The following is a 22,491-nucleotide window of genomic DNA, read 5'->3' as shown; positions in this document are numbered from 1 at the left end:
TGCTGGGTAGTATTCCATTGTAAAGATAATACCACAGTTTGTTTATTCATCAGCAAGTTGAAGTTCATTTGGGTGCTTCAAGGTTCTGGTGATAATGATTAAGTCTGCTATAAACATCTGTGTATAGGCTTTTGTTTGAACATGAGTTTTCATTTATCTTTGGTAAATACCTATAACTAATATTGCTAGGTTGCATTGTAAGTATATATTTAGCTTAATAGGAAAATATCAAACTGTTTTCTAAAGCGACTGTACTTCATTTTGCATTTCCATCAGCAACAAATGAGAGTTCCAGCTGTTGCATATCCTTGTGAACACTTGGTATTTTCCACTTTAAAAATTTTAGCCATTCTAGTGGGTGTGTAGTAGTATCCTCTGTGATTTTTAATTGGCATTTATCTAATGACTAATGATTTGGGGCATCTTTTCATATGCTTATTCACTCTTTGTATATCTTCTTTAATAAAATGTCTGTTGAAATCTTTTATCCCTTTTTAAATTATTTGTTTTCATATTGAATTTTGAGAGTTCTTTATATATCCTGGATATGTCCTTTATCAGATGTGTAATTTTTTTTAAAGAGGCAGCTTTATTTTATTTTATTTATTATTTTTATTAGCTTCTTTTTCTTTCTTTCTTTCTTTTTTTTTTTTTTTTTTTGGCCATATTGGGTCTTCGTTGCTGCACTCGGGCTTTCTCTAATTGCGGTGAGTGGGGGCTACTCTTCGCTGCGGGGCACAGGCTTCTCACTGCAGTGGCTTCTCTTGTTGCAGAGCATGGGCTCTAGGCATGCGGGCTTCAGTAGTTGCAGCATGTGGGCTCTAAAGTACTAGGACTTCAGTAGTTCAGTACTAGAGCTTCAGTAATTAGTTGCTCTGTTGCATGTGGGATCTTCCCAGACCAGGGGTGGAACCCATGTCCCCTGCATTGGCAGGCAGATTCTCAACCACTGCGCCACCAGGGAAGTCCCATCAGATATGTAAATTTTTAATTTTTTTCCTCATCTGTGGCTTGTATTTTGCTAAACTTTAATTTTTCCAGTTATTTTCAGGTCCTATTCTTCGGCCTGTCACTGGATCTACCACTATTCTCTTTTTCACTCTGCATGTTTACAGAGATTCTTGGCTTTTTCAGGCACGGCGGGGGTGGGGGTGGGGGGGGTGGGATATGAAGATGAAAAGGACAATTGTCCTATTAACAAGGAAACTTTAGGTAGTTGGAAAGAGAGTCCAGATATCTAATCGTCTATAACTCACGGGCTGATGTTCTGAGTACCATAAGGGATGTATAGACAGTGTGCTATAGTACAGAGCATTGCCATTCATTGAGGTTTCTGGTTATTAAAATATTTTGAGCACAGACTCCACAAGAGAGAAGCAATGAAAGTTCTGGATAATTAAATTCCAGAAACTGACATAAAGTGGCTGCCCCCCCTACAACCCCATGTATGATCAGTGACGATGGGGGGCTGGGGGATGGAAAAGGAACAGGTGCTAGGCAATGTCTTTCTCATCGTGGTAAATCACAGTCATCTAATCCAACAGTTGTGGAGCTAGAGGACCACCTCAGGAGTGATTAGCTTCACTGCCTCCACAATCCTGGAGCCCAGGTTACTGTAATCGTCTCTTTTGTCATCATTTGTGGTTTGTATAAGTAAAAGCAGAGAGAACAAGTGGATAAAGAAATTTCATTCTTGACACTTGTGGAGGTGCATGTGTGTGTGAACCATCAGACAGCCTCAGGGAGCACAAACGTATTTCCCAATCCAGTCTTCATCTGTGCCATAATTATCATTAATATGTGTCACTCATAAGTCAGAGTGTCTTACCCTGTATAATCCTAGTCTCCCACTCTCATGTTTAACTAAACCATCCCACACTCTGTACACCCAGGTGATTTACAGACCAGTTATGGCTCCCTTGCCCTCCCTGCCTTTACTTACAATGTTCCATCAGCCTGGATTCCTCCCTCTGTATCTGTCAGCACACATTTTATTCATTTTTCAGGCTTAAATCAGATGCTATCTCTTCTGTGAAGGCTTCATTGAAATCCCCACCCTCCCCTGCAGTCAGAATTAAGAGCTCCTCTGCCTTCTTATGTCACATTGTATCTTTTTCTTTTTCGCATTTACTTTATTTTGCTTTGCATTGAGATGAATTATTTGGCTGTCTACCCTCTCTAGATAGTGAGACCTTTGAGGGCAGAAACCGTGTCTTCCCTGTGTCTTTAGCCCCCCATTGGAGCTGATTATAAACTGTTGCATGTAGTAGGTTCTCACTGAGGGTTTATTGGTTGAGAGACGTGGCATAACCCACAGTTCCCCTTTGCTTTGTGAACCAGACAGAAGAGGTGTCTGAGTGGCTGATAGCTGTAACTGGAGGTGACAGGGTGATCTGATGTGTCCTAAGCAAGTGCAGTCTTGTTTCCCTCGTGGCTGTGATTATGCTCTCCTGTCTAGAATAAGAAAAGGGTGATTTGATTTTGAGTAATACGCAACCCAGTTCTAACTGTGTACCGTAAGTGCCTTCCATTGTTCTGCTTAAGGTGATTTTCTACCAGCATGAAATGTTCTCCTTCCCAGACAGTTGATAGACGAGCTGAGTCATGCCTGACCACATTTAATAAGACAGAGGCAGCTAATACCTGAGGGAGCTGCCTTTGAGGACAAGCTGACTTTTCTGACTCCTCTGCTTTTTAAAAGTGGGTGTTGTGAGAGAAACTTGAGCATGAAGATAGCTTCAGAGTCTCCACTGGAAACAAGACTACATGATGACACACTTTAATTCAGACAGATGTGATCTGCCCCACTGCCTCTTGGCTATGATATGTGTCTTCTGATGCTGGAAACTGCTAATCATGGATTTTATGCTCCTTATTAAAGAGACTCACTCAGTTTGTTCCACTTTCTATTAACAAGTGCCCACCCACTCCCACTCTTGTGCTTGAAAAACTGGCTTGATTTTATATTTTTAAGTTTCAGGCTAGAAAACCCTGTTGAAGTTAGCACTGATTATAAACCCATCATATTATAGAGATGGAAAGGGTTAGAGATCATCTGGTTTTACGTCCTTGTATTATACATGAAAAAATAAAATCCAAGAAAAGGGAAGTTACTTGGCCACATTCATGGTTAAATTTTAGATCCTGGAATGAGGCTGATCTGTGTTAGAATCCTTCTCTCTCACTTACTTGCTGTTGTTAAACGATAAACTGGGGCATATTAAAATTTTTAAATTTTAAGAGGGTATTTGAGCAAAAATCGATGCAAATTGGGCAGCATCAAACTGGACATAGTTAGGAGCACTCCACAGAGGGGAGCCAGGGCCAAGACTTCTATGGAGAAGAGGTGGAAGCAAGACAAGGAAAGTATTTGATTGGCTACAGCTTAAGTGGTTGCATTAGTTGAGAAAGTCCAGTTGGCTGCTTGTGAGTGATTGTCCTTAGGTTTCAATTTTCTTGACCTTGAAGCATTCCAGCTTAGATTTTGGCTTACTTAAGTAGGCTTCCAGGACATTACAGCCACCTCAGTCTAATGGCCTCTTTGTTTAGTTAATTTAACACTGTGTAATCCTGCAGATACTCTTTCACTTATCTAAGGCCCCTGTTCCTCATTTGTTAAATGCGGACTATAATAAAACCATCTGAAAGAGTTGTTATGAGAATTAAAAGAGACAATAAATGTAAAGCACTTAATACCTGGCATATGGAAAGCATTCAGTATTAGGTGGTAATTATTATAATAATGGTGGTCTCACTGGCAGAGTTAGTGCAAGACATCAGGTCTCCTGATCCTATGTTGTTATTCTCCATAAAGAATACTACTAGATGTACCTCAGGAACTCTGTTTAATGGCAAGGAAGTTTAAAGATATCTGTCTGACGATGAATTTTATGGTCAAAGAAAAGTCTCAGCAGTTAGCTGTAAGACAGAAAGAACATGGCTTAAGAGGCTCAAGAATCAATGTGGGGCTTCCCTGGTGGCGCAGTGGTTGAGAGTCCGCCTGCCGGTGCAGGGGACACCGGTTCGTGCCCCGGTCCGGGAAGATCCTACATGCCGCGGAGCAGCTGGGCCTGTGAGCCATGGCCGCTGAGCCTGCGCGTCCGGAGCCTGTGCTCTGCAACGGGAGAGGCTGCAGCGGTGAGAGGCCCACGTACCACAAAAAAAAAAAAAAAAAATCAATGTGAATGGAGTATTTGAGGGAAGATTGTATATAGTCTCCAAACAAGAAGCCAAAGGACTGAGTATGATACCAGAGTCTTAGAGGATCAGTACAGAGAGGACTGGTTCTGGAATCAGAAACTTCTACTGCCCAATAGCACTGTGGGCTTCCCATGTCATTCTCTGAGCCTCTCCAAACCCCCAAACGAGGCAACAACCCCTACCTCCGTGATCGAAGAACACAGTGTGTCTGAAACTGCAGTGTCAAGTATAAATTTTTGTGTGCTCTGTTAACAATTACAGATTTATAAACTTTGGCGGGTTGTGGTGAGGGCGGGGAAGTAGGCACTGATTCCTGAGTAATAAGTTTGGGACATTTTACTGACTTAAAGAGTATGAAAATAAAAAGCCATTTCTAATCAACCACCTCCATTATCACTTTCCCCACGAGGCAGGGAGCCACAGCATTGGGAGGCTAAAAGTACCCAGAGAAGAGTGTCCTGACTTGACAGTTTTGCCTTGGGATGTATACCTTGGGTAGACACATACACACACAAAACAGAGATATATACACGGACAGTTAAAGTTGTATGTTGAAGCTCCTAAAATCCTTCTCGGTATGACTGCAGACCCTTTTCCTGATCTAGCACCTATTTCTCTTATTTTCATTTTTTCTACTTTATGGTAATTATTTGCTTTTTTTCAGCGTCAGAACACTGGCATGTATCCTCTCGTGAGTGTCAGTGGAGAATGTGTGTATCACATGAAAGAGGGCTGATAATAGTAGGGTTATTAGCTAAAATCTTCTACGTCTGGTTTCTTTGGAGTGTTTGCTTTTGCTTCCTATATTGAAAATTTATTCTCCATTTTGCTTCCTATGTTTCAAGAGCTCTGGAGTTCAGGAAAGTTGGTTTGTGTTTTCTGCTTTCTCTTCAGCAATAAATATGTAAGAGGCAAATGTTCTCAATCCTATAGTGACTCAAGAAGCTGACCATAAATAGAAGCATAAAAATTCAACCTTTGATATGCCAGGAGAAAAGAAAAACAGAAACTGATGTAAGTGTGGTATAAACTCTCTTCTGTAATTGGTTTTATAGGCAGAAGTCATGTGTGATATAGGAAAAGTAACCAGGAATCTGGAAGGTTTCATCCTGCCTCTGATACTAACCCAGCGTTTCACTCAGGCATTCCTTCACCCCTCTGGTCTCAAAGCCTAATCAGTATAATGTGTCCCGGAACTGGATGATTTGTAAGGCCCCCTTCCAGCTCCAACCCATAGTGGTTTTTTTCAGATGCATAGTGGATTACAGGTGGCTTAAACATTCAGAAACTTGGACCATGATTTAATCTTGGCATTTATCTTCCCAAGACCTTGCTTCTCCCCTTGGGAGCTGACGCTGTTCTCTTCCTGTGGGACCACTGAAAGCCCAGCCACTTGGAACCCCTACCTCGTGAATTCTTCCTACTGCCCCACTGTCATTCACAGCCAGATGTTTCCCAGACCCCATTTCGAACGCTCAGCTTTTGTGGCTTGCTTCACCTGATTTTCTCTCAGAATCTTTTGTTTTCTGCTTGTCACTACCAGCCTTCAAGAAAAATCTACATGCTTGACACATTATTAAAATTGAATGAGACTGCACTGGCATTTCACAGGTGATGCCCCTCTTAAATGCACTGGCAAGATTGTAGCCCCTGTCTCTTCCCCTGGCAGGTGATGAAGATCTCAAACGCCCTTTTACTCCAAGCAGTTTCCTGAGAATTTCTGAGGAGGTTGCTGGCAAGGCTCACAAAATGCTCTTTTTTTTTGACTTTGTAGTTGCTTATAGAATATGATTGCAAATCTTGAGGCACGGGAATCATATAGCTTTTAATTGAAAGTTGAAGGCCCCTGATGTACTTTCACTGAACAAGCCCCCTTCACCCTCCATCTGGGACGTGAGATGTGGGGATGGAGGGTTATAGAGACATTTTGAGTATGTGGAGGGCTTTAAATTTTCATCATGGAGAAAAGTGATTGCTTGGCTGTCTTTACTAATTAAGAAGTTGGTTTATGCTTAGCCTGCTTTCTACATTTTAGGACTCAAATTTAATTTTGGATTTTCTGTCCTGGATCTGGTAAAGTGTAATAAAAACTCAAAAACAAATGCACATAAGAATTTTTCCTGCTATCTTTCCAGGTCTTAATTCCCTCATCTGTGAAAATCAAAATAATAATTGTAGCTAAAATTTATTACGTTCTTACTATGCACCCAAGCATATAATACCACATATACGATCTTCTTTACCCCTATCAACAGGTCTGCTAGGTAGGTACTTACATTAGCTTCATATTTTGCTTCATGTATTATTACACGTGAGGAAGCTGGGGTATGGGATCCTTCTTTCCAAGTGCCATACTTATGGGCAGCATTGCCACCTACTTTGCTTGAGTATCAGCCTCAAGGATAAGACCCATATCCCATATATCAGCTTCTTCACCTGTAAAAAGAAAAGGAGGAGAATTGGGTGGCTTGATTATGTAGAACGCATGTAGAGTTACCTCCTATGCTCCAGTATTACTGTTACCGGTTTCAATCTTCCTGGATTTGCTTTTTTTTTGCCTATTTCAACCTCTATTTTGAAGGAGAATATACTATTATGCTATTTACATTCCCGATACCAACTGGGAATGTTTGTGTAGATATGCATTTTGCTGGAATGTTAGAGTAGACAGAACGTGACATTTGGACCGAAAAGAAGTGATTCTATGCTTGCCATTCATGAGCTCTATGCCATTCATCAAGTTAGCTCTCTGAGCTTAGTTACCCCATTTGTAAAATGAGAAGCTTGTTCTAAATATTTTAAAAACTCCCCTCTAGTCTAACACCCTCAAACACTGTGTTAGAGGTGAGTCCTCATAGGTTAAATGATAACATTTGTTGGGCCACATTTAGTTTGAAATTGTCCATTCTCAGTTTGGAATCAAGAAAGAGAAGAATATAATATTAAGAATAGTGAGGACTACTGAATAGCTCTCTGTTAAACACATTAAAGAACATTGTCTCTTAAGTCTTCAAACCAGCTTTCTTTGACAGAGGAATATTTACTATACTTGCCCATACTCACATGGTTAGCAAGTAGCAGAATGATTTGAACTGGGGTTGTCAGACTCCAGAGCCTCCATAGAGAAAGTAGTTTCAGGATATGAGTTTCAGGTTTGGTCACTCCCCACCTCTATCATATATTGTTAGCCCATCTCTCAGACCTGTCTTTTATCCTCTCTTGGCTTCATTCACCTCATCTGTAAAATGGGGGTATTACCAGCTATCGTACTGGAACAGAAGGCTACCACCAGATCTAAGACCTTGTGTTCTGGGATTCTATGATGCTGCCCAAAATACCTTTACTTCCAATGCTGAGGATCTGTTTCTTGCGTGGAAATTTGAAGGCAGAGACCTTGTTTTTTGCTCCATTTTGTTTATAGCCCTAGCGCTCATAGGACCCTGAGTAAATATTGTGTAATAATGAAAATGAAGAGAGTGAAAGTTGCTTGATTATTATATGAGAATAGTAACTGGATATTTACATCTTAATCATGGATTAGAAAAAAATTGCTTGGGGAAAATAACATAAAAACCAGCTAATGACTGCTTAGAGTTTCCCTAGCGCACAGTGCCACACTTGACATAAGCCCGTTTACTTACTGTCACAACAGCCCTGCAAAGAAAATCATTCCCTTCAGCCATATGAGGATGCTCATTACAGTGATTTTTTTAAGGAAAAGAGGCAGCCTACCCATAATCCATTCTTTAGCCTGCTAACCCCTACTGCCACTTTGGTGAGAGAAGCGAAGCCTTTTCTAGGTAGCTATCAGATGATTCTTTTCCATGTTCCTCCTTATTATGCACAGCAACAGGAAGGGTGGTTGTTGGACCTTAACTCATGATGATGAAGGGTCTCTTTGTTGGTGCTGCAAGAACCAGTTGGGAAATGACTTGATGGAGACGAAGAGTGAGCCTGAAAACCTTCAGCAGCTCCTGTAGACCTGAGAACTGTGAACATTTCTAGAGCACACATGGTTTTTTCTCAAGTCCTCTGCCACAGGGAAAACTTTGTAGAAAGTGACACTCATGTTCACAGACTAAGAAAGGAACAGCTACATGGCAGGACTGAATGAAAACCAAACTGTTCATAGATCCTAGAGTGCTGGTCCTATAACAATAATTAGACTTTGAAAGATCTCAACTCTACATCATCCTTCAGATGATTTGATTTTGTAACTTTAAATATCACCTACTTTGGTATATGTTTTGGATTTAAACTTCATAAGTTTGGTTGTTTTCATCTATGAGGTTTCATTGTCCCTTTTCACCTCGTCTTTATTTTCATGTTTGCCTGGGAATGACTTTCTCTACTTTTTTTTTTTTTTTCCATTGTGGGGACTACCACTTCTAATTGATATAAAATAATGGTCTTTAGGTCAGTGTAAAGATAAGTGCCCAGTGTCACAGGGGGGCATTGCACACGATCTGGAGTAAAGCTTGTTGTAGCAACAAGACCCTAACAACCTCTGCAAAGCTGAAGCTGTAACTTGTGGAGCTTCACCCTCCCCCAACTCACTTTCTGAGTTTGGCATTCTTTCCTTATCTGGCAAATCTTATCATCTGCTCAGAGCTAGTTCTTATTTTTTTTCAAATTACCCAATCAAGAAAACTCTCTTCTTTGGTGGGAGTAAGGTATGTCTAATTATCTGCTCCAGGAAAGCCATCTGCCAGTTATTACCTCAGTATTGTTGAACAGTACAAGCAGCCTGAGGACGTCTGATGGGTGCTCATAGCCACTCCAGCTTTCCTCCCCCACCAGGAACTTCTCTCTCTCCTCTTGACGGCTTAGTTGACAACTATTAAATTTCAGCAACATTTTCTAGACCTTTGAGTAGCTCTCCTCTGAATAAAAAAATATCTAAGTTTTAGTCATCTTTTTTTCCACGGAAATCATACTCTAGGAAATGTAGTTCGTAGATTTTTTCTTTTGTTTTTAAAAACTGGTGATTAGGGCTTCCCTGGTGGCGCAGCGGTTGAGAATCTGCCTGCTAATGCAGGGGACACGGGTTCGAGCCCTGGTCTGGGAGGATCCCACGTGCCACGGAGCCACAACTACTGAGCCTGTGCGTCTGGAGCCTGTGCTCCGCAACAAGAGAGGCCGCGATAGTGAGAGGCCCGCGCACCGCGATGAAGAGTGGCCCCCACTTGCCACAGCTAGAGGAAGCCCTTGCACAGAAACGAAGACCCAACACAGCAAAAATAAATAAAATTAATTAATATATATGTTTTTAAAAAAACAAAAAAAAATGGTGATTAATTAATAGGACACTACTAGAAAAATATCTGGATAGTTTTAGTATTTTTTCCACTGAGGAACAAAAAGGAATATATTTTTCAATGTAAACATTAATCAAAAACCTAGAATCATGGGGTGGATAAAACCTCACAAATAGTTCAACAACCCACTTGTTATAAGAGATGAAATAAGACATTTTTATCAATTAGAATGATGATCAGCTTTGAATAAGGAGAAAACAATACATTAATACTTCCCCAATGTTGATGTGCATAGGAGTCACCTGGGGATCTTGTTAAACTGTAGATTCTGATTTGGTAGGTCTGGGTGGGGCCTGGAAGTCTGCAGTTCTGAAAAGCTCCCAAGGGATGCTGCTGATGGTACGTTCAGTAGCCGGGATATTAAAAAAAATACATATTTCCTATGTAAAATTTAGAGGTAGAAAATTCAGGGCTGATAAGCCAGCTCCATACTTATTCAAGGTCCCATCTCCATTCACTTTCACATTCCTCCATCTTTAGGGTGTGGCCTTCATTCTTATAGTCCATAAGGTAGCTCCAGCTGTCACATCCATGTTCCCAGCAGCAAGATGGAAGAAGTGGGATGGTAGCAAGAGCACAGGAGACATAGGATATGTCAGTGTTTCTCAAGGAAAGTTTCTGGAATCTACCACATGACAATTTCAAACATATCCCATTGCCCAAAACTGTCACCTGACTATATCCAGGTGAGAGGAAAGCTGCAGAATATAGCCTTTATTCTGAATGGCTGTGTGCCCAACTGAAAATTCCCACACACTAGAAAAAGAAGGGTTTGGGGACATGGTATATGGGACGTGTTTAACAGTCTTTGCCATAGACCTGGAGAGACGAAATCACCCTCAGGCTTAGTCTCTGCCCTTCCATTAGACTTAGTCTCTGCCCCCAGCCTTAGATAGAATGTGCTGATGGGTGTTAAGATGACGTCATCCACATGGGGTTCTAAGATGGGATATTAAAAGGGCCTGGTTCTCATCTCAACCCAATCTCAGGACTACCCTCTCTACCCACACCTGTATATACTATACTATACTATACTATACTATCTATACTACACTAATGTAATGACTATAATCCTGCCTAGAATCCTGTTTTAACACTTGATTCATTCATTCCACCAGCTATTTTCATTTAGTTAATTTTGCATCTATGTCTTTGTTTTTCCAAGATTGTTAACCTCTTGATGGACAGGGACCCATGCAGATCCAGCTAATACGTACTGAGCTCCTTTCATACGTCTGGCCCTTTGCTTTCGAAACATACAGCCCTGTAAGATAGGCATATGACACATGGAGAATCTGAGTCTGAGAAGGGAAGCATTTTCTCCAAAGTCATAGGGCAAGTAAGTGGCACAGGGAAAATAATAACATACAGAAATTATTTCCACCTAGGTCTTCCAATATTTAAAAATTTCCTCTTCTTTTTTTTTTTCCTATACCTGAGCTTCTTGAGTTCTTATATCTGCGTGTCTCTACCATAGCATACAACACAGCAGGTTTTCAGTAGATATTTAATAAATACAAAAATATGAGTAGCTTTCCTGTGGGAAATATCTTGCTTTGAATGTGTGAACATAGATTTGGGACAAGCCTCCCAGATCTATGTTCAGGCAGCTTTTATTTGTGCTACCACTCAGGCAAAAGTAAGTCAATTAATCTCTCTGTCTTCATTTCCTGGCATGTAATGTGGGAATGGGCATGAAAGCCCAAGAGGGTGCTGTGAGATTAATTAGTTAAAATGTATACCCTGCTATATAAATGCTAATTGCTGTCAGGAGCGTGGGTTGGATTTTCCAGTGACTTGGCTTTGCGACGGCTTTGCACATTTCCATTAGTCCTCTGTGGCACCAAGCCCTGGCCTTAAGAAATCCTTTGGCTGAGGGAAATGATGACTTTGTAGTTCTCCCGTGATGAGGGGCCAATTTAGAGAGGAGTTCCACTATGGAGTAAACTGGTTAAGAAGGGACATTTTAAACAAAAAAGTAATTCATTGTGCCAGTAATTCACTAAATTCCCTTTGCTGTTATTAGAGACAAATCTATTTGCATAACAGCCTTTTCCCCAGTCTTTTCTTCGACTAGTGCCTGCAGTGAATCATATAATTAATTTGGTATTACGTGACACTCCAACCCGTTACCATAGATTTTATTTTTATTTGTTCATTGAATAATTTAAGAAGCTCTGACAAAATGCCCTCAGGTGGCTGGCTAGAGAAAGTTAAAAAACCCACAGAACTAATTTCAAATGGGCAAAGAAAAAACTCAATAAAAATCATATCATTTTTGTTAATGTTCATGAATACTAATATGTGTGGTTTTGGTCCCTATTATAGAGGAGTCTGATTCACTTTATAGATACATGCATTTGGCCCATGAAACATTCTGTAAGGGAGATACGTAGCGGGTATAATGATGTATTTTCCCTTGACCCTGTATTGCATTTAATTTGGTTGAAAAAATATTAAGTCTATGGAGTTAGCCAAAAATATTGATTGACCTGTATTTAAATTTTAGTGTGTAAGGGCCTTTAACATATGCTATGTTAAAAATAACTCTTGTCTGCTCTTGATTTATTGTTATGCTATGAAAGGAAAATTCTGGCTTCCTTTATTAGTCGATACTAGTCGCTATAACAGATTATATCCACCAAATCTCAATGGCTTAAACGATAGAGACTTGACTTAGCACAGTCACAGCTCTTTGAAAGTGAGATGGCTTTCCTGAGAAGCTCTGCTTTGACTGATGGCAGGAATCCGGGCTCCTTCCATCTTGTGATGCTGCACATTTCAAACATTTCTGGTCTTCAAGGACTCCGTGGAAGGGAAAGAGAAAGCACCAAAGATCATGCTGGGAGTTTCAAGTTGTACAGCATCTCTGGCCATAGTCATGGGCCAGAACCAAATCACATGGCCCCAACCCAACTGCTAAGGATATGTAGGTTTCATATGGGCGAGGAAAAGAAAACAGGACTAATGAACATTTGGCCAGTCTCTGCCACAGTCTACCCCAGTGATCACCAAAATTCCATTTCATACTTCTTCCTAAATGGGTCTGCTTGAGTACATGCTTGTGGTTGTTATGTTACACTAGCTCTCTTTTTCCATCTCCCTTTTCACAATTAGCATTCTCCTACTTTATAAAAGAAAAATACAACTGTCACTTATCATCTGTCTTGGTGTTAATTATTGTTCAGGGCCATAAAGACTTCCCAGGGCCAAAGTAACAATTTATATCATTGGTATCCGAAAATCTCCTTTAATCAAGGTAACATTAACCCCCAGAATGGCTTCCTCCTTCTCTCCAGTTTACCAGTGTTCCTGTTAGAAGTGAGCCATGATATCAGAACTGTGTTCTACTGACCCAAGTTGGGGTGATCTGAATTGAGATATGTTGTTGAGTGGGGTTGCAAGGAGAATGATACTTTTCATTTTATAGCCTTGCCTCTAAAATCATTCAAATTTGAGCAAATAGTTTAAAGTTCTTGACGGAGAGGCCTTTAGGAACAGCATAAAGAATATTTTTATGAAATACAGAAAGCAGTAGCATCTTACTTCATCCAGACAACAAACTTAATACAGTGCAGTTCCAGACTCCGTCAGCTGCCAACTGTCTCTCTCTGTCTCTTTCAACTATATCTTATAATTTAAAAGTGAATGAATGTCCTGCCAATGCATATTAATACAAATTTTGGAATTAAAAAATGAAATCAATACTTCTTTCTCACAGAAAGTAGGTGTGATTAGGATGGTTTGACACTGAGAGGGACTTTGCCAATTGTATTGCACAGTGGATACTTCCTTCCTTCCTTCCTTTGTTTTTCTCTAATTAATATTTTAATTATTTTCAAAGCAAGTCATGCATGGAGGTATTTTAAGGCCAGTATATTAACGGGGATACCAAAATAATTATATTCTTTCTGTCATAATTTTCCTCTGCTCCTACTAGTTCTCTTCTTCAGAGACAATGACTTTTGAGGATTTTATTTATTTTTTCTGGCATTTCCTATCTACAGTTTGCTAACCAATTTGTGTATATTGTTATTTTTCATTTGGTCAACCCTATGTGTTATCTCTTCACTTTTTAAAATTATAGTAAATAAGGACTCTCTAAAGTGCTATCCCCTTTGCTTTCCTTACTCATACCTCTCTGTATAATATTATTGCAATATTTGGTTGAATCAATAATCATTCAATTAATATATCTTCAAATATTAACGAACTATGATTATGTTACCTTTCTTATTTTTCGAAGTTATGAATTGCCTTGCTTTCATATGCTTACTCTAATTAGTATCCTTTGGTAACCATTTTCATACTTTTCAATTACCCTTCAGCATCATTTTTCACAGTGCAAATCTAATCAGATAATCCATCAGTTACAATTAATTTTTCTTTATTGGGAGTTTCCTTTTTTTTTTTTTCTATCTACACTGATTTACCACCAAGCCCTACTGCATAGCTGCTTTCCTGGGATATCCTGCATTGTTATTCTGGGAATCCCTTCCCCTCTCTCTTTAATAGTGTCCCCTATTCCTCGATCTCCTGTTTTCCTTCGTCTTGTTTTTTCTCTCGTTTTGTTGGCACAGATCTCCCAGAACCTTCTTGAAAAAATAACACATAGGATATAAGATAACTGAGTCTTTATGTGTCTGAAAATGTCACTCACACATGATTATTTTGGTGGGTTTAAGGTTCAAGATTGCAAATAAATTTCCTTTAGATGCATTGCTTCATTATCTTCTAGTTTCCAGTCTTGTTTTTGAGAGTTGCAAAGCCATTCTGATTCCTAGTCTTTTGTACGTGACTATTCTTTTCCTCTTTCTTACTCGCTGGTAGTTTATATGATCTTTTCTTTTTCCACAGTTTTAAAAAATATTTTTGTGGTGTAAGTCTGTTTTCATCCACTGTGTTGGGGCAATTGACAGATCTTTTTAATTTAGAAGGTTATGACTTCAGTTCTGAGATTTGTTTTTGCTTTGAATTATTTAATGGAGAGTTTTCTTTTTATTTTCTTTCTTTTGGGGATCCTACTGTTGAGATGTTGAGACTCGTGGACTGGTCTAACTTTCTTCTCTATTTTCCTTTCTACTCTACTTTTTAGAAAATTCTCAAATTTAACTTCCAAATAAACCATTTATTAAATTTTACCTTTCTTCAATCATGTTTTTAATTTTGATAAGCTTTTTTTCTCTGAATATTCCTATATCATTCTGTTCTTGCTTCATGAATATAAAAGTTTCCTTATCTCTCTGAGTATGTTAATGATAGTTTTTTTTGTTTTTCTTTTAAAAGACTTATTTTTCTTGAATAATCTTGCTTTTATCAAATTTTCTTTTACAATGTTTCTTTGGATGTTACCTTCTATAGTAGAGATTTTTCTCAGATGTCTCCTGGGGCTGTTTGTTCATCTTTAAGAAGAAGTGATTAAGAAGCTGATTAAAAATTCTAAATGTGAATGTGGGACTTGTTAACCTTGAGCTTTTCTATTGGATGATATGATGATATGGCTGTACAAGTTGTTTAAAAAAAAAAAAAACTCTGATACTAAGATTGTTAGATCTTTCTTCTGAAAGTAGTCAGATTTTCTGGAGAAGATTCATTCATTCTCCTGCCTGGAGAGTAAAGATCTGGCTGCTCCTATCCTTGGAGCGCAGTGGGAAAGGTTCCTGAGTGCTAGGAGGGTGGGGTTGGAACCAAAGATGTCACTTTTTGACATAGCGTTCATCCAGGTCTCCTTATTTTACTGTCCCACCTATGTGCTTATTTTTAAGGTATCTGGTTGCATTTGCCAGGATAGGATAGATTATTCATATTGGTAGTAAGCAAATCCCAATTCTCTATGACTTAAAATAGCAAAGCTTTGCTGTGTGTCATCCATACCAAGGGAACCAAGCTAAAGGAGTCTCGACGTCTGTGCTTTCATATTTGCTAAGGCAGAAGAAAAGGAAGCATGGTGAAATATACTCTGGCCCTTAAAACACTCAACACAGGTGACGCTCAGTACATCATTTTGGCCAAAGTGAGTCACATGACATCCCCTTATTTCAGAGGGGCATAAAAGTACAATCTTACAATATGCCTAGTAAGAGAACTCAGAAATATGGAGTGTATGGTACTAGTAATTACTTATCTTGATACTGACAGTTTCTCCTCCTGGGTTTTCTCTGCATTCTGCATTGCAGATTGGTTTGTTCTCCAGCTCTCCCCTCTTCATTTAGGATTTTTTGTTTTAAATGTGCTAAGCTGGTCACCACTTGTCCATTTGATGTTGCTATTATCTTTCCTCTTGTTATTGCTGTTACTTGGGTTTACGTCTTGAAAATTATTTTAGTTTTAGTGGAGTTTCATAAAGGAGTGAAACTGGATGCATGTATTCAATCTGACATGTTTAACTGAAAAAACTATGGTTATAACTTGCTGTTAACTGAAGGAGCTAATTCTGCAACTATGCAGTTTTAATGAAAATATATTTAAAGAACGTTATGATAGATGTTTAATAAAAATATTTTATTATCAATTTGTATTAATGTGACCAACACTTTGATCTTTCCAGTTCTTCCTTGTGTATTGGATTTTAAAACATGTTTCTGAATGAAGCACAGAAATTGTAAACAATGGAAATTTGTTGATTCTTGGAAAAGTCAGTTTGTTAGCTTTCCCAGAGGTCTATTATTTACTTAAATGTATTACTTACTTACAAAACATTTTGTAAGTCATAAAGCTTAAAATGCTTTGCTTTTATCAAAATTAGTCACTAATTTAGTTGTTCTGTTAGCTGTCTGCTTATGCCCAAAATGTTGCCTAGCAAACGATCATAAACTTCATTTAATTTATTACACATGTATTATTGCTCATGAGTCTATAGGTTTTCTGGGTGGTTCTGGTGATATAGGCTGAGCTTGCTCTTACGTCTTTGGTCAGCTGTAGAGAGGTCTGACAGCTGTGCTTCTGGAGGGTGCAGCTGTCAGCAAGGGTGCCTCAGCTCTACTACATGTGGTCTCTTATTTACTAGGAAGCTTTCTTGTGTATTGTAGTCAGTTTGTCTGTCTAATCTAATACCAGTAGACACACATGACTAATCCAAATTGATATGTGCAGTAAGTGTAAAATACACTGAATTTTGAAGAGTTATTACAAAAAAAGAATATAGGGGCTTCCCTGGTGGCGCAGTGGTTGAGAGTCCGCCTGCCGATGCAGAGGACGCGGGTTCGTGCCCCGGTCCGGGAAGATCCCACATGCCGCGGGGCGGCTGGGCCCGTGAGCCATGGCCGCTGAGCCTGCATGTCCGGATCCTGTGCTCTGCAAAGGGAGAGGCCACAACAGTGAGAGGCCCGCGTACGGCAAAAAAAAAAAAAAAAGAAAAAAAAAGAATATAAGTATAAAATAGCTTATCAATATTTGGGATGTTTGGGATATATCGAGTTTAACAAAATACATTATAAAAATTAATTTTACCTGCTTTTTATTTCTTTAATGTGGCAACTAGGACACCTAAAATTAACTATGTGGCTTGCATTCTATTGCTATTGGACAGTGAAGACCAGGGGAGAACTGGGAATCTTAGAGGGTTGCCATTTCAGTTACAATCTTCTCCTTAGAACCTCTTTTGTCCCCAGAAGAGTGAAAGAGTACATGATTTCTTTTCCAGATTAGATTCTCCCCCATACCTTGTAGGGTTCAACAGGATCAAGCTATCAGATCACACTGTTATCCAATGGATAGTCAAAAGATAATAAATGAATGAGGGGAATTCTCCTCACACCACAGCTGTCTATTACATGCATTTATTAGAAAGAGGCTAATGAATACGACCCGAGAGGAGGGTCCGGAAAATACTGCAGTATCCTAAAGAGAAGGTGTGTTCTCTGGAGATGAGATGACTCCTCTGCCTTTTCTTTCTTTTTGACTGTTCCAGAACGCTGTGATGACTGGGGACTAGATACCATGAGGCAGATCCAAGTGTACGAAGATGAGCCAGCTCGTATCAAGTGCCCACTCTTTGAACACTTCTTGAAATATAACTACAGTACAGCCCATTCAGCAGGCCTTACTCTGATCTGGTATTGGACAAGGCAGGACCGGGACCTTGAGGAGCCGATTAACTTCCGCCTCCCTGAGAACCGCATTAGTAAGGAGAAAGATGTGCTCTGGTTCCGGCCCACACTCCTCAATGACACAGGCAACTATACCTGCATGTTAAGGTAGCCTGACCCTTATGGTGACTTTCTCTTTTCCCTTTCGTTCCTGAACTGTTTTCCAAACGATGCATGGGCTGTGAAGGCGGGAAGGGGAAGAAGGAAGCATGTAGAGAGATTTACACTTCACCTCATTGGCTTAGCTGAGGTTAGCTGAAAGAGATGTGCAGAGAAAATGGTTGAGCTTCTGAGAACATTCTCAATAGGTGGTTCCTTTTCAAACCTGACATACATCGGGGTTGTCTAGAGGTGGAGGCTTGTTCATTTGTTCCCTTTCCCTGACATGAATCTGCCTCCACGTCTGCCTCACCTGAAGGTATATCTGTTTCCCTGGACAATGAACAGGGTAGGCAGTAGAGCCCATTCATATCTGTTAATCTTGGCAACTTTTTAAGCACCTAGCACAAATAAAGCCTCAGGATGCCATATAAAGGAAAGAATATCTGAGAGGCATTAAATATACTTAGAACAGTGCTTTTCAAACTTTTCCACCAAAATTTCCCTAAAAAGCAAATGAATACCAGATCTCTGGGAATCTAAGAGTATAATCAAAAGCACCCTACCATTACTGCAAAAATTCTTTCAAATCCACTTTTTCTCTGAAAGTTCATGTACATTTTGCATTTTACTTCACAATATACCAATTTTCCTTTTACAACAGATTAATTTTGTTTTTCCTCTGGGGGGAAAAAAAAAAACCTTGAAAAAATTGAGGGTCCTTCTGAAAAATAACCATTTTAAGGCTTAGTACTTTGGCTACTTTTTTTCCTGAGGTCCCTTTTTAGCTTCCAGGCTTTATTTTAGTTTTTAAACTCCCATCTGAGTTGTGAATTTTTTTTTTAAATATAGTTTCCTACTATTTAATAGTACATTGGCTTTCCTAGGTCTTCCATAACAAAATACCACAGACTGGGTGGCTTAAACAATGGAAATATGTTTTCTCATAATTCTGGAGGCTAGAATTCCAAGATTAAGGTGTCAACAGGGTTGGTTTCATTCCTCTCTCCTTGGCTTGTAGATAGACATCTTCTCTCCATATCTTCACATCATTTCACCTCTGTGTCTTCTGTGTCCTAATCTCCTCTTCCTATAAGAGCATCAGTTATATTGGATTAAGGCCCACCCATATTACCTCATTTTACCTTAATTACCTTTTTCAAGACCTATCTCCAAATACAGTCGCATTCTAAGGTATTCAACTTCAACATATGAATTTGGGGTGGGGGACACAATTCAGCCCATAGTGATAGAGCTGGATGACATAACAATAACAGAAGAGCATAACAGAATAATAATGTAAGCCCAGACCTTCTTCTGAATGCTCCTTGTCTCTCATGGATGTTATAACTGTTCTCTGATGGAGAACTATGACTATGTTTTGATAAATTTAAACAATGTTCTGATTTAGTGAGAAAGGACTTCTCTATCACAGAAAAAAGCATATTGATCACTGTGGCTTTGGGAGTCCCTTGTAACCTTTTAAGTCCCTTCTGAGGCTTTTACCCCTTCTATTTAATTTTGTTGGAGTGAACTCTAGACTGGGATGTGAGCTTCCAAGGAGCCTGCAATACGCATGTGTCCATTGTTTATGCCCTAATACAGCTTTGGTATCTATACCCACACAATGAGAAAGCTGGCCTAAATGTTCTTTGAGCTCCTTTTCATCTTTGGCAATTGTTAATCTAGTAACATTTCACACATACACCTTGGCAGATACCTGGGGAAGGATCATCAGTAGCTTTCTGGTTGACCCTGGTCTCTACTATGCATTCTAGTACTTCAGTATCTCTCTTTTTTATTTTCCTTAGCAACCCACTACTTCTTTAGAACTCTCCTCCAAACTTTTCCAGCCTTCTTTTATATTATAGGAACAGGGCTTATGACTATCTAGGCCTGAGTATACCTTTAGTGTTATTTATCAATTTCCAGATTGCCATCTCTTCAGTTTACCTGTCTGCCTATCTTCTAAAGAAAATTTTAATTAAACTTATCTGGTGGGGGTACCAGAAGCTTCCCATTGTCCTGTGGTGATTCCTAAACTGAGAATGACCTTAAACTGAACCATGTGAAATCATAGGCCTGATGTCATTAAGAAAATAAAGTTAAGATTCATCCTCTAGGATTTTACTGCTTGTATTCTTGCTTCAGTACCTCTATTAAGATAACATCCAGATTTGACTTACGGAGCTGGAAAAGTCAGTCCATTCATTGTTCATCACTTGATTTTATAGTCAGGAAATGTATCTTATTAAGCTGAAATTTACCTTCTATAACTTCCACCTGTAGGATACTTCTACTTGGAAGACCTTTTGTTATCTCTAGGTAAAGATTGTGCCTGCCACTCTCCCTTTCCACCTTATTACCATTGTCATAAGTCATCCTTAAACACTCTCTCCTCCCATCCTGGGGAGGGTAATGAATTCTCCCACACTTTCCATTGGATTTAGTCTTAATTCATGAGTTATTGAGTATATAATATGTCTTAAATAGAAATCACAAAAAGGGGTGGACAATGAATGACCCATTTACATATCACCCTAAAAATCAGTTATTTTATTATCTATACTCCCTTTATTGTTTTCATATATGTAATACAGTTTTATGTATATTCCATGTATCCAACAAATATTTATTCAGGGCCTACTGAAAGTTTAGGCACTGCACTAGATGAAAGAAATAAAAGAAAACACATATGGTCGTGACTTTGTGTGAACCATGATAAATTCAATCAAGGAATTGTCCAAGGTGCTGAGAGGATGAGAGTCCTAATTTAGATATGGGGTGTGTAGAGAATGACATAGACCTCAGTGTGAAAGGTAGGATGATGGGAAAAGAAGAAGCCCCCAGGCAAATGAAATGACTTACACAAACATTAAAGGTATAAATACAGTTCCCCGCCATCTTTTTTTTTCTTTTTTTAAAGATTTTTTTTTTTGATGTGGACCATTTTTAAAGTCTTTATTGACTATGTCTTCTGTTTTATATTTTGGTTTTTTGGCCACAAGACACGTGGGATCTTAGCTCCCCGATCAGGGATCAAATCCACAACCCCTGCACTGGAAGGCAAAGTCTTAACCACTGGACCGCCAGGGAAGTCCCTCCCCAGCCATCTTAACATGTTTTATGTGTTTGTTAGTTTTTTCCTTCATGCTTGATTTTTTTATATATGTGTACAATAACTTTGGATGGTTGTACCATGATTTTTTTTTTTTTACAGTCTTCCTTTTCATACGTTTTTCTACTGATTCCAATATCTTCCTTGCTGATATAGCACAGGATGGGCAGTTTTGATCATGTGCTCTCTCTATTCTCACTTTTCCTATGTCTATCATGTGAAAAAATCTCCAGAAATAAGCTTACAAGGGAAAAGGCTCAGGCTTTTAAAAATGTTTTTGGAAACATATTTAATTTTCCAGAACTCGTTTATACCATTATCAACCATGAGTTAATATGCTGTTCTTACCTGTGCCTTACCAGTACTGAGTGTTATTAAGAATGTTTTAAGGGTAAAATTAAACATTATATACATGAATATATACACACACATACATATGTATGTTTAGGAACATATCTAAAAATCTAAATAGTTTATCAATAGTAGCTAATTGTGTCTGTTTTTATTCTGTTGTGTCAGTTGTTATAGAAAATACCTCCATAACACATTTAATTGTTACATGAACTTAATATATACATAAAGTCTCAATACACAGCAGTACTTCACTTAGCTCATTTTAATGTGTTTGCTGCATCAAAACAAATGCAAATGAGACTGCCCATTCATTGCATATTTTTCTTTTCAGGAACACTACATATTGCAGCAAAGTTGCATTTCCTCTGGAAGTGGTTCAAAAAGATAGCTGCTTCAATTCTCCCATGAAACTTCCTGTGCATAGATTATATTTAGAATATGGTGTTCAGAAGATCACTTGTCCAAACATCGATGGATTTTTTCCTTCTAGTGTCAAGCCAACCATCACTTGGTATATGGTAAGCAAACTAGAGGGCATTTACCCTCTCTAAAATGACAATGATTATTTGTTGAGTTAATATAGAAACTGAGATTTTTCTCATCATCATTTCCTCCTTAATAACTTTATACAAATCTTTTACGGCTTCCTCACTTTGTACCATTTTAAAGGAAGTGGTGGAGATGCTTTGCCTCAACCCACCATGTCTTAAATTACATTCACTGGACTACCAGAACTACCTTATTTCTATTAACTTCCTGTGAAATACAATTTGAGAAATATTGCCCACTTCTACTGACTGCTGAGTGAAGTCAGAAGCTGCTAATTCATCTGGTGAATTTCAGCTCTTTGGTTAATAAGTACTGTATTTGATTATTTGTATGTGTTTTCACGTTTGCCTTCCTTTGTGGGCACGGTCGATCTGTGGTCTATTACACATCTGAGAGCTTTGGAAAGTATTTAATCAAAATATGAAAGTGTTGGAAGATGACACTTGGGGCAGCAACATAGTTTTCTAATCTCTTCAAATATCCACCTGAGCCAAAGCCAAAAACTCCTGAAAAACATTTAAAACAAAACTCAGTGACAAGTTATCCATAAGAATCACTTTCAGTAAAATAAGTGAGATAAATCACCAGTACAACCCATATAGAATCAGAGTCTATAGAGAAGGAAGCTGATGGAAATAATATGGCATCTGGCAGACTCAGGAAGAGGAGAAACCCCAAAAAGCCAGTGGGTGAAGCAATTTGAGAAGAGCAGCCGAAATTTTGCTCTCTAATAGAGAGTGAGTCCAAGCAGCCTATAGCAAGATAT

The 22,491-nt window shown here is 38.9% G+C and overlaps 1 protein-coding gene across 6 annotated transcripts in view; it reads left to right on the top strand.

Annotated features, from left to right (window-relative positions):
- Window positions 1-22,491, top strand: part of IL1RAP (interleukin 1 receptor accessory protein) — a 136,092-nt gene that overhangs the window by 59,775 nt on the left and 53,826 nt on the right. For all 6 annotated transcript variants that reach the window (XR_009563731.2, XR_009563732.2, XR_009563730.1 and 3 more), the window contains exons 3-4: window positions 17,428-17,713; window positions 21,508-21,694. Coding sequence is in view for 3 of the 6 variants with exons in the window: in XM_060298291.1 (XP_060154274.1) it covers window positions 17,428-17,713; window positions 21,508-21,694 (473 nt within the window). In the remaining 3 variants the exon portion in view is untranslated. The remainder of the gene's footprint in view (window positions 1-17,427; window positions 17,714-21,507; window positions 21,695-22,491) is intronic.

The sequence above is a fragment of the Globicephala melas genome, chromosome 4 (assembly GCF_963455315.2).
Source record: "Globicephala melas chromosome 4, mGloMel1.2, whole genome shotgun sequence".
Classification (NCBI taxonomy): domain Eukaryota; kingdom Metazoa; phylum Chordata; class Mammalia; order Artiodactyla; family Delphinidae; genus Globicephala; species Globicephala melas.
Note: the sequence above shows the minus strand (reverse complement) of the source record. Positions and strands in the feature narration are given on the sequence as shown.